This window comes from Tursiops truncatus, chromosome 13, assembly GCF_011762595.2.
Source record: "Tursiops truncatus isolate mTurTru1 chromosome 13, mTurTru1.mat.Y, whole genome shotgun sequence".
Classification (NCBI taxonomy): domain Eukaryota; kingdom Metazoa; phylum Chordata; class Mammalia; order Artiodactyla; family Delphinidae; genus Tursiops; species Tursiops truncatus.
In genome coordinates this window covers 34753402-34765522 of record NC_047046.1, presented here as the reverse complement: position 1 = coordinate 34765522, position 12121 = coordinate 34753402, and the positions used below count along the sequence as shown (strand labels likewise).

General features: G+C 47.2%; 1 protein-coding gene and 1 non-coding gene across 2 annotated transcripts in view; one reads left to right on the top strand and one right to left on the bottom strand.

Moving 5' to 3' along the window:
• Positions 1–12121, top strand: part of EMILIN2 (elastin microfibril interfacer 2) — a 50846-nt gene that overhangs the window by 20551 nt on the left and 18174 nt on the right. Inside the window, exons 3-4 of the mRNA XM_033837600.2 lie at positions 3274–3449; positions 9733–11643. Coding sequence (XP_033693491.1) covers positions 3274–3449; positions 9733–11643 — 2087 coding nt within the window. The remainder of the gene's footprint in view (positions 1–3273; positions 3450–9732; positions 11644–12121) is intronic.
• Positions 5831–5937, bottom strand: LOC117307756 (U6 spliceosomal RNA). Its single transcript, XR_004521635.1, has one exon. It is a non-coding gene; the product is annotated as a U6 spliceosomal RNA (small nuclear RNA).

Here is a 12121-nt window from a genome sequence, read left to right as displayed (position 1 = left end):
AGCTCTGATTCAACTCTTGCAGTCCTTTTCTTCCAACTTCCTTCTCATTAGCATCTCCTGGGCCCATCTGGTGCCTTGACATCGTGACTGAACTTGTAAAAATGGTGACCCCTTGTCTCACCCCCGAAAAGGGCTTGGGGGGGGGGGAGAGTTGGGGAGAGTGGACAGGGCTGTGGGGCAGCTCACTGCCCACCTCCAGGGGTGCCTGAGGCAGCTGATCGGGGCTCCCCCTGGAAGGGATGCTGTTACAGACCTGACCCGAGGCTGGGATGGGGACCCAGGCTGGAGCCCAGTCAGCCTCCGGGCTCCAGCCCCGCCGGGCAGTGACTCTGTCCCTTTGGCTGCGGGCCCTTCCTTGGCCGCCCCCAGCTGGGTGCAGTTTGCTGATTTAGTAAATGTCCACGGAGCATCTTCCAAACACCCACTTCCCAGGGGCCCTGGGGTGACGCTTGGGCTGCTGCCTGGTTGTTGGGCCCCTGGGTGCCTGGGTCTGGGGTGCTTCTCAACTCTGGCTGCGCTTGGCGATTACGTGGGGAGTTTTTGAAAGGTACAGACACCTGGGTCCCCCCACCTCAGACCAATGAAATTAGAATTTTGAGGGTAAAGGCCTAAGCATTTTTTTTTAAGGCCCCCTGGCCAGGATACTGTCCCGCGGATCCAGGGCATGCGGGCAGGCCTGGGAGTCCTGCCTGGTGCTCCCCCATCCTCTGGGGGGCCCCTTGGCTGCCCCAGTGGAAGCAGCAGCCCGGTTTCTGCCAGGATATCCCAGTAGGGCTGTGGGGCTGGACAGACCCGCCTCCCCCCATCACGCCCCCCTGAAATGAGTCCTGGGGACCTGCCGGTGCCTCAGGGATCGTGTTCTCGGGCACAGAGATGTGGCCGTGAGCTCAGGTGGCCCCCAGTGGCTTCCAGCTGTCACTGCTTTCACACGCGGGGCTGGAAACTTGGTTGGAGATGCAGTCAACCTGAAGTCCACTGAAACCGGAAACCTAGAGCAATAGGGGTAGGGGTGGGGGTGGGGGGTGGGGCGGAGAGGAAGGAGGGTGCTCCAGGGAGCTTTCCTAAGTTATGCGCTAGCGCTGAAATCATCACTGCCTTCAGCGAAAAGAATGAAGTGTGTTGGAAAAGCAAGAACTTTCTTGCGCTCGGCTGGGCAGTGAGGGGCTAAGTCCCCCGGGTGGGGTGGGGGGTCGTCCCTCGGCATCAAAGCTGCGGGGTTTGGGCCCCTCGGCCCGGCTCAGCCACGGCCAGAAGGGTTTAATGAGGGCCGTCATCTCCCGGCACACGGAGAAAACCCCAGAGCAGACACATTTTCACATTCAGTCCTCAATGCTCAGAGGAACCAAGTTTTTCGGAGATGACACATTTTTCCAGCATTATGCTGTGCTTGAGCCTGCAAAACAACGAAGTGGAATTTTTCTTTCTTTTCCTGTAGTTTCTGGGACCACACAGAGGATGCTTTTGGTAGGTGGGGTCCTAGGGGGCTGAGGGCTAGTGTGGACCTGGACCGAATTAAGTGCTCAGGCTGCCTTCTTACCCAGCTTGTGGGCCCTTTTGGAACATGTCTGGGTGGGCGCGGTTGCTTCAGATTGAAGGCAGTTGCCAGCGAGATTGGCTGCTTCTGTGCGCCGGGGGGGGGCCCTGCGGGGTCCAGGCGAGCACACGGCTTCAAAGTCCAGTCCTGGCCCTTCCTGACCATTGGAACTGGGAGAAGTCACTTAACCTCTACGAGCCTCTGTTTTCTCATTTGTGAAAAAGGAATGATGTATATAGTGGGGCCTTGATGGGGGACGTGGCGGGAATGAGAGAATGAAGAACCGGGAAGGCCGATCTTGCACCTGCTTTGCCCCTGACCCCCTGAGCAGCCCTTCTTTTCTGTTTTACTTATTGGGCTTTCTCATCAGTTTTCCTTAAAACGCCTCCCACCCAAGCATCTGAAAATCCGCACACCCAGGCCGCACTGCAGACCGATTAATCAGAGCCTCTGAGGGTGGGACCCAGGCATGGGTAGTTTTTCACAGGTCCCTGGTAATTCTAACACACGGCCAAGGTTGAGAACCACTGCCCTACAAGACCAGGTGAGACGGGTCAGTGAAGTGCTGGGACACTCCCGCTGGGGCAGTGCTGTCAGCGGGCCCTCCTGGAATTCCAAAGGGTCGCCTTGCCTGTCCTGGCACGTGAGGTGGTTCCTGGCATGTGAGGTTTGGGGTGTCATGGTTTGGACCCTCAGGGAGGATGCCAGAAGTCCACTACATTTAGCCATTTATAATTTTCTCAGGAATGTAGCTTTGAACTCTACCTGCCACAAGGCCGGGGCCTGATGGAGTCACTAGGCTGGCACCAGGCCCCCGGATGCCCCCCTGAGCAGCACACAGCAGCCCTGAGGACGTGATGCAAAGCCCGTTTCTTTCTGGGAATCGGTCCCAAAAGGGGGCTAGCTGCTCGTGCTGGGGTGTTGGAAATGAAGAGAAAGTGACGAGGTTCAAGAGAGCTGTCGTTCCCAGTCAGAAAGAGAAGCCGGGGTGACCCAGGAGCCGGCTTGCCTCCGTGCTGTGAGCAGGGAGGGCCCTGGGGGGTGAGCTCCTGGTTGGTCCCTCTGAGCGCTGTCTGTTCTGGGCTGAGGTCCAGCCCTGGGTCTAAAGGACTTTCCAGCTTGTTGCCAGGGTCTCTATGTGATACACAAGTGCACCATAAACGGGATTTTTGAATGGTTCCAATTCTGCTTCCTTATTTCTGTCATTAGCTGTGTGGACCGGGGCATCTTTTTAAAAAGATCTGAACACAAATAGCGTGAGATGCGTCTCCAGGGGGGCTCGCTGCTCCCTTTGTTGGTGTTGGGAAAGAGGGTGCCGAGGTGAATACACAGGGGGCCATGGGAGGTGAGGGCACCCGGGGTGTTTCTCTAAAAGACAAACCAAATGGCCCTGACTTACCTTGGAAAAACCGCCACAAAGCAGCGAATTGTATAAGTTTGTCGGTGAAATAAAAGCCCAGTTTGTGAACAATGTCCACATCCAATGAGATTCATGGGCCGAGTTTTTCTGAGTTGTCTGTTTCTCCAGCCTTTAGTGGGAGGGGACCTGGGGGCAGGTGGATGCAGGAGCTGGAGGAAGGAGGGGGGCAGGGCTGGACTAGAGGAGACCAGTGATCCCCGCTGGGTCAGCCTGGAGAGAGCAGTGACCTGGAGCGTCTTCATTCGGGTTCAGCCAGGGGGGCCGGGGGTGTTTGCAACAGCAGCCAGTAAAGAGAGATGCCACCTTTTTTCTTCGGCAGTTATCGTGTGAATGTCAGACCCAGATACGTCACCAGGTACAAGACGGTGACACAGCTGGAATGGAGGTGCTGCCCTGGCTTCAGGGGAGGAGACTGCCAAGAAGGTCCCAGAGACCCCGTGAAGACGCCCCGCCCCACGCCCGCTCGGCCGAGAAGCAGCGTGAAGAAAGCCACAGGTACCTTCTGACTTGCGCTCTGCTTTGCCGGCCGCCCCTGCTCCTTCACACTACAGGATGTGTGGAGCTTTCCAAGTTCTGCCCCAAACACGCACATATGCCTGCAGTAGACACATGGCACACAAATTTATTTGCAGAAGCAGTAGCGATCGGAAGACAGACTTTTAAAAAGTAAATTGCGGGCTTCCCTGGTGGCGCAGTGGTTGGGGGTCCGCCTGCCGATGCAGGGGACGCGGGTTCGTGCCCCGGTCCGGGAAGATCCCACATGCCGCGGAGCGGCTGGGCCCGTGAGCCATGGCCGCTGAACCTGCGCGTCCGGAGCCTGTGCTCCGCAATGGGAGAGGCCACAGCAGTGAGAGGCCCGCATACCGCAAAAAAAAAAAAAAAAAAAAAAAAAAGTAAATTGCTTTGTTAGGGCCAACTGGTTGTGAAAGCCAAGGCCTTAGAGTGGGAGATGCTGCTGGTCTCAGCCTTGTGTGGCCTGAGGCACAGACAAAAGAGAGTCAAGTGTAACGAGGTAATGATGCTTGGGTTGTTTTTACTTTACTTTTCATGTACAAGCTCCCATAAACCTGAATTTGAAGAAACTAAAATTGTTTCTTTTTCAAAAAGAAAAAAAAGGTAAATAGAATCATTCTTATTCTGTTTGGGGTGAGATATTTGCAAAGCTAAGCCCCAAGTTAGAAGTGTCCAATGAGGCTGTTCTTAAATTTGCTTTTGATTTTTTTTTAAGTGAAGTAGCACAAACTCAATGAATAGCTTAGCAAGCAATGATAATTTTCACCTTGGCTTTTAAGTGTAACATTAAGAAACTGACTTTTATGGATAAAAATATTTTGACATTATTCTACATCACTTTATCTTTCTTCTTTTTTAAAGTTCAGTGAGAAAAACCTAGATTTTCTTATGAGTTAAATGTTTAAGTCATCTTTAAATGATTATATTTTCCCATGAGGTGTTTTCAGTCTGTTTTGGGTTTTTTTTTGTCTGCATTGGGTCTTCGTTGCTGTGCGTGGGCTTTCTCTAATTGTGGCGAGCAGGGGCTACTCTTCGTCGCGGGGCGCGGGCTTCTCACTGTGGTGGCTTCTCTTGTTGCGGAGCATGGGCTGTATGCGCATGGGCTTCAGTAGTTGCGGCCTGCAGGCTCAGTAGTTGCGGCTCACAGGCTCTAGAGCGCAGGCTCAGTAGCTGTGGTGCACGGACTTTGTTGCTCCGCGGCATGTGGGATCTTCCCGGACCAGGGCTCGAGCCTGTGTCCCCTGCATTGGCAGGTGGATTCTTGACCACTGTGCCACCAGGGAAGTCCTGTGTTTTCGATTTTGAAACTAGTGGTGTTTCCCAATATTGTCCGTAAAACAGACTTTAAAATAATTTTTATTATAAAAGTAATGCATATCTATTACAGAATGTTTATAGGAAAAATATTTAAGTACACATAGTCTCACCACCAAATGACAACTACTGTTAACATTTTACTATAGAACACTATTCTCTTTTCTATTTCTGCGCATACATTTTGTTAAAGAAAAATTCATTCATTCATCCCACAAATATTTATTCTATATCTGCAGGCTCTATACTAGGTTCTTAGGAAAAGAGAAAATCAAGGCAGACACAATCCCTGACCTCATGAAAGGCAGACACTAGACAAGTAGTGAGGGGGCGTGTTGGATCATAGTGGACAGTTTATTTCTGTTTTGTTTAGTTTTACTTTTTATTTTATAAAAGTTTAAACATACATGTAGTTTAATGAGTTCAGTAGCTTTATAAGGACTATTAGGAAAAGCACTTTCTCTCCCACTTTCCCTTCTCAGGGGTATTAGCAAATTCCCTTTCTCTCCCACTTTCCCTTCTCAGGGGTAATTACTTTAAACTCTTTAAAAATTAAAATAATTGAAGTATAGATTTACAATACTATATTAATTACAGGTGTACAACACAGTGATTCAGTATTTTTATAGATTATACTTCATTTAAAGTTATTGCAAAATAATGGCTATATTTCCCTGTGTTGTCCTTGTTTCTTATTTATTTTTTGCATAGTTTGTACCTCTTAATCCTCTACCTCTGTCTTGCCCCTTCCCCCTTCCTTCTCCCCACTGGTAACTACCAGTTTGTTCTCTGTATCTGTGAGTTTGTTTCTGTTTTGTTATATACATCTATTTGTTTTATTTTTTAGATTCCACATATAAATGATAACACAGAGTATTTGTCTTTCTCTGTCTGACTTTTATTTCTCTAAGCATAAAACCCTTCAGATCCACCCATATTGTTGCAAATGGCATTGTTTCATTCTTTTTTATGACTGAGCAGTATCCCGTTGTGTATATATACCACATCTTCTTTATCCATTCATCTATCGATGGACACTTAGGTTGCTTAAAAATATGTAATGCTTCACAAATTTACCTGTCCTCCTTGTGCAGGGACCGTGCTAATCTTCTTTGTATCATTCCAATTTTAGTAAATGTGCTGCTGAAGTGAGCACTGCTTTAAACTCGTTAGATGGTCTTTTGGAATTTACCTCCACGCCCCTTGACTTCTCATTATGGAAGGTGAGGATTTAAGTCCCTTTCATCTAACATGGGGCTCCTGTACTGCCATCCTTTCCGTTCAGTTATACTGTGTTTTTATCTGTTCAGTATTTATTGGTTACATTGTAGTAGTTATATAATGTTTACAGCGGAGCTCTGTAGTGTACTATGAACATGCTGCCTTTCCTACACTGTTTCTGGATTTCTCTAGAGTTAATAAGTATGTTTTCCTTTGCTTGGTTTTCTATATTTTTATCCCTATTTCAACCCAGACTCTCCGCTGGTTATCTACATGTCCCCTCGTTTTGTTCAGACACATCGGTTTCATCTCCTTGAAGAAATCTCTCCTAGAGCCTTCTCACCTGCCCCACCTGGACTGGTCATCTGCTTGTCCTTGTTCACAGCTGCCACCCTGTGACCTTCACTGACTTCTCTCCCATCCGTTCCCTGCTTCCTGTACCCCCTGCTTGCTTTTTCTCAGTTTATTCCCTTGTTTTGGTAGAGCACATCTTCTAGTAGTTTCATGAGAGGATTGCATGGGAGGTAAACTTTTTGATATTCTGAAAATATATTTACTCCAGCTTCAGAATTCTAGGTTGGAAATAATTTTCCTTTAGAATTTTGAAAGCATCACTCAATTTTCTTCTAGTTTCCAAAAAGGAACGCTCCTACACTGTTGGTGGGAATGTAAATTGGTGCGGCCACTATGAAGAACAATATGGAGGTTCCTTAAAAAGCTAAAAATAGAGCTACCGTATGATCCAGCGATCACACTTTTGGGCATATATCCAGATAAAACTATAATTTGAAAAGATGCATGCACCCCAGTGTGCATTGCAGCACTATTTACAATAGCCAGGACATGGAAGCAACCTAAGTGTCCATTGACGGGTGAATGGATAAAGAAGATGTGGTGTGTATACATACAACGGAATATTACTCAGCCATAAAAAGAATGAAATAATGCCATTGGCAGCAACATGGATGGATCTATAGATTATCATACTAAATGAAGTAAGTCAGAGACAAATGTCATATGATACCACTTATATGTGGAATCTAAAAAAATGATACAAATGAACTTATTTGAAAAACAGAAAGAGACTCACAGACATAGAAAACAAACTTATGGTTACCAAAGAGGAAAACTGCGGGGGAGGGATAAATTGGGAATTTGGGATTAATATATACACACTACTACATACAAAATAGATAACAAGGACCTACTGTATAGCACATGGAACTATACTCAATATTTTATAATAACCTGTGTGGGAAAAGAACCTGAAAGAGAATATATATACATATATATATATATCTGAATCACTTTGCTGTACACCTGAAACTAACATAACATTGTAAATCAACTGTACTTCAATTAAAATTTTTTTTTTCTTCTAGTTTCCAATGCACTGTGAAAATGTCCAAAACCATTCTGATTCCCAATTTTTTATATGTGACTTGGTTGGGGTTTGTTTTGCTTGTTTTGTTTTATGCCATTTTAGTGAGATTTCGGAAGAGAATGAAAGGAAGCGCCTATCCTCAACCCACTATCACTGTAATGAACATACTGTTTCTGGAACTTAGTTTTTAACTTCATGAAAAAACATTCATGTCATTAAATATACTACAATATCATCTCATGGCTTCATAGAGTGTCATTGTTTGGACATTATCCTGTACCGTTGGTCATTTAGACTGTTTGCAGTTTTTCATTATTATAGATAGTATTTGAATAAGTATTTTTTCCTGTTAAATTTTTGGATTCATCCTTATTATTTACTAGAATAAATTTCTAGAAGTGTAATTGCAGAGTCAAAAGGATTCTGAGTATTTTGATACACTTGCCAAATTATCCTTCCAAAAAGTGGTAACAATTCTTATAGTCACCAGCAGTGTATGAAGAAAACCTCTGCTTACATCCTGATCCTTCCCTGCTTCTCCAGCCCTTAGAAAAAAATTTCCTTTGCTCAGAACAACATTTCATTTGTACGTGATTCAATGAATTTTATTTCTGGTGTCCTGAGATAGAATACATTTTTCAGTATGGAAAACAAGGTGTTCTTTCTAGTTTTCTCCTTGGGAATTTAGACATCTGAATTCCAGTCTTGGTTTTAACACTATGTTGATTTTAGTGAATGATAACTGTTGATATGATCATCTGCAAAAGTTTAGAGGAGGAGAAAACAATGAACATGAAGCTCAAATATCGACAACATTCTAAATTTACTTCCAGTGTTTGTCAGTTTACATTAATGCATTTTATTTCACTGTAACCTATGTCGTGTGTGACTTTTTCCACTTTACACGCTAGGTCTCAGTATCATCTGTAGGCTTGTCGATGGTATTCTAGAATTCCTTGTATTCTGTGTTCAAGGGCGTGGTTTGCTGCTTATTCTCCTAGTGCCTCAGATTTAAAAAAAAAATAAATTTATTTATTTATTTTTGGCTGCGTTGGGTCTTCGTTGCTGCGTGCGGGCTTTCTCTAGTTGTGAGCGGGGGCTACTCTTTGTTGCGGTGCGCGGACTTCTCATTGCAGTGGCTTCTCTTGTTGCAGAGCACGGGCTCTAGGCACTTGAGCTTCAGTAGTTGTGGCACACGGGCTCAGCAGTTGTGGCTCGCGGGCTCCGGAGCACAGGCTCAGTAGTTGTGGTGCACGGGCTTAGTTGCTCCACAGCATGTGGGACCTTCCCGGACCAGGGCTCGAACCTGTGTTCCCTGCATTGGCAGGCAGATTCTTAAGCACTGCACCACCAGGGAAGTCCAGTGCCTCAGATTCTGATAACCTGCTTTTTGTTTAATTTCTCTCTCTCTCTGTACGTTAGTTTATTTTCATGTTATGACTCATCGCAATTATTTTATAATAATTTTTTTCTTTTGGACTGTTTCCTTGCAGGGTACATTTCTTAACGTAGGATTATCAAAAATGGAATGTTTGGGGAATTCCTTGGCGGTCCAGTGGCTAGGACTCTGTGCTTCCACTGCACGGGGCACGGGTTGGATCCCTGGTCCCGGAACTAGGGTCCAGCAAGCCACGCGGGGCTTGGCCACAAACAAATTCAATGTTCGTATTCTTTGACTTAGTGACTCTCACTGCTTAGGGCCACGTAGCTCTGTTGTTGGCAGACGCCAGTAGACTCTGTTGCTTTATCTCTCGTTCGCTGTTAGTGTCCCCAGCTGCATGACAGCACCGAACGATGTCTATGAGAGTCTTTTGGCACAGGGATGCTATTAAAAGTAAGCAAACGTTTAGGGGTTGCTTGGAGGATAACTTGCTGCTCGTGTGATATCATACCACCCAACTGCTAATGGGTGGATCTCAAGTGGGTTCTTGTGGTTTTACAGCATGCGGTCAACCACCGGGGTGTGGGTGCAGTTACTAATGAGGGAATGATGTATGTTCATATGATAACGCAAATCAAGAATTTTCCCTTCAGGGTGAAAGAGGCCATTGAGTATCTATGATGTGCCCAAGAGGGGAGATAGTGCCTCTGCTTCGTAGATGAGGGGATTATAGTTCACAGAAGTGAGTTAGCCTGCTCGAGGGCAGGCTGTAAACAGCAGGGCCAGAATGCCCCTGGAGGTCTCTTTTACTTAAAGCCCATAGTCTTTTCGACTCTGGCACAATAATTACCTGCAGTGAGAAGGGAGCTGTAAGTGAATCCCTTGAATACCCTGTTTATTGTCTTTGCAGAAACTGGGTAAAGGTAGAAGATGTTAAGTCATGTCCAACTCTTTCTTTGTAACAGACAGTGAACCAAGCCGAGTCTCAGAGCCTGGGAAGACTTTGTCACCAACTCCTGCAGCAGAACTAAGTCGGACTGTAGATCCAAAACAGGGGCCCCTAGAACTTCAGGAAAAGAAAATCCAGGTGCTTGAGGAGAAGGTTCTCCGACTCACAAGGACGGTTCTTGATCTCCAGTCTTCCATTGCTGGAGTGAATGAAAACCTCAAACACTCCATTCAGGATGACGCCAGCAAAATGCTGGCATCGTGGCTCAGTAACCTGCACCCCCAGCCAGTGCCCGACAGTGCCGTGGGTGGAGAACCAGAAACGGTCCAGCTTCCTGGTGTCCTCAACAGTAAGGAATCTGGCATGAAGGACATCAAGTCTGAATTGGCTGAAGTCAAGGATGCCCTGAAGACCAAGAGTAGCAAGCTGGACGAGCTGGATGGGAAGGTGAAGGGCTATGAAGGGCAGCTCAGACAGCTCCAGGAGGCGGCCCAGGGCCCTACGGTCACCATGACGACCAATGAGCTCTACCAAGCGTATGTCGATAGTCAGATTGATGCCCTGAGAGAGGAGCTCATGGAGGGAATGGACAGGAAGCTGGCTGATCTGAAGAACTCATGTGAGTATAAGCTAATTGGTCTCCAGCAGCACTGTGATGACTATGGGAGCAGCTACCTGGGAGTGATGGAGCTTATAGGAGAGAAGGAAACCAACCTGAGAAAAGAAATCAGTGACCTTCGAGCCCGGATCCAAGACCCTCCAACCAGGGCAAACTGCTGTGACGGTGCCAAGAATGGTGACTTTGGGCAACAGGTCAAGACGTTAGACCAGAAAATTGAAAGAGTTGCTGAAGCGACTAGAATGCTGAACGGACGACTAGACAATGAGTTTGACCGCCTCGTAGTTCCAGAGCCAGATGTGGACTTTGACGCCAGATGGAATGAACTGGATGCAAGGATCAACGTGACAGAGAAGAATGCAGAGGAACACTGCTTTTACATTGAAGAAACCCTCCGGGGGACCATCAGTGGGGAGGTAGATGACTTGAAGCACCTTCTTGATCAGAAAATACAGTCTCTGGAGGAGCGGCTGGGGAGCGCTCTCCTGGCGATGGCCAACGGCTCGGAGGCAGAACTTGCTCCCCCAGCGTCAGCCCTGCCTGATGGTTCGGGGGCTGGGAACAAACAGGTCATGGTGGAGTTAAACCACCTGAAGGACAAAGTGCAAGTGGTGGAGGATATGTGCCTACAGAACTTCCAGGGAGAGCCTCGTGGGAGAGAAGATACTTTGCGAAATGGAGACGACCCTTCAGCAGGTGATGCTTTGAGCCTTTTGAAATCTCTAAATGACACAATGCATAGGAAGTTTCAAGAAACCGAGCATAGCATCCAGAGACTTCAACAGAATTTTAGTTTTCTTTATTCTCAACTAAGCCACACAGAAGACCACGTGAGTCATCTTCATAATGAGCTGAGCAGTGGTAGAGAAGGTAAAAAGGCTGCAGGGCGTGGGTCTCCTAAGGGGGCTGAACCCCTCCCGTCTCCCCCGGCCGCCTCGGTGCCTTGCTGCGACCAGCTGGAGGAGAGGTGGCAGCGGCTGCAGGGCCAGGTCCTCGCCGAGCTGGACGCTTGTAAGGAGAAGACACACGGGGTCCAGAGGGGGGTCTCTGTGGTGGAGGACAGGGTGTCTCATATGGAGAAAACCTGCAGCAAACTGGACTCCATCTCAGGAAGTCTTCAGAAAATCAAGGAAGGGCTCAACAAGCATGTCAGCAGCCTCTGGAGTTGTGTCAGGCAGATGAACGGGACGCTCCGGGCACATTCCAGAGACATCTCTGGCCTGAAGAATTCAGTCCAGCAGTTCTATAGCCATGTTTTCCAGATTTCTACGGACTTGCAAGACCTGATCAGATTTCAACCATCGGCAGGTAAGTGGACCTTTACAATTCCATTTCTTGTAATTGTTTGCAACACGTATTATGCTAGGTTTTGGATGGTTTGTGGAATTAACTACATCACTGCTAACCGAAGTGTGCTTCATAGGTGGGGGCCAGTTTGTGAATCGTTGGGTGCTGGGTAACATTAAGGCAAATACCAACAGCGAGAGAAAGTATTTAGAAACTTTTAACATAATTTGACATCACCGTAGCGTTCAAGCACACGATCTGTGCATTTTGCAAATGATCAGCCGACAGCAAATTGAAAATACAAAAGGAGAACCGGTCCTTCCCCGCAGGTAGGTGGTAGAAGGTCGATCTATACTGTCATGTCTGTGAGCTTAGAGTCGGGGTCAGATCTGTGGCATAACAGCTTGGGGCAGTGGATATGTTGTCTTGTTTTCTACTCAGGGAGTCTCCTGTGTGTGTCCATTCACCTCCGTGTGAGCATCACTTCTGTTTGCTGGTG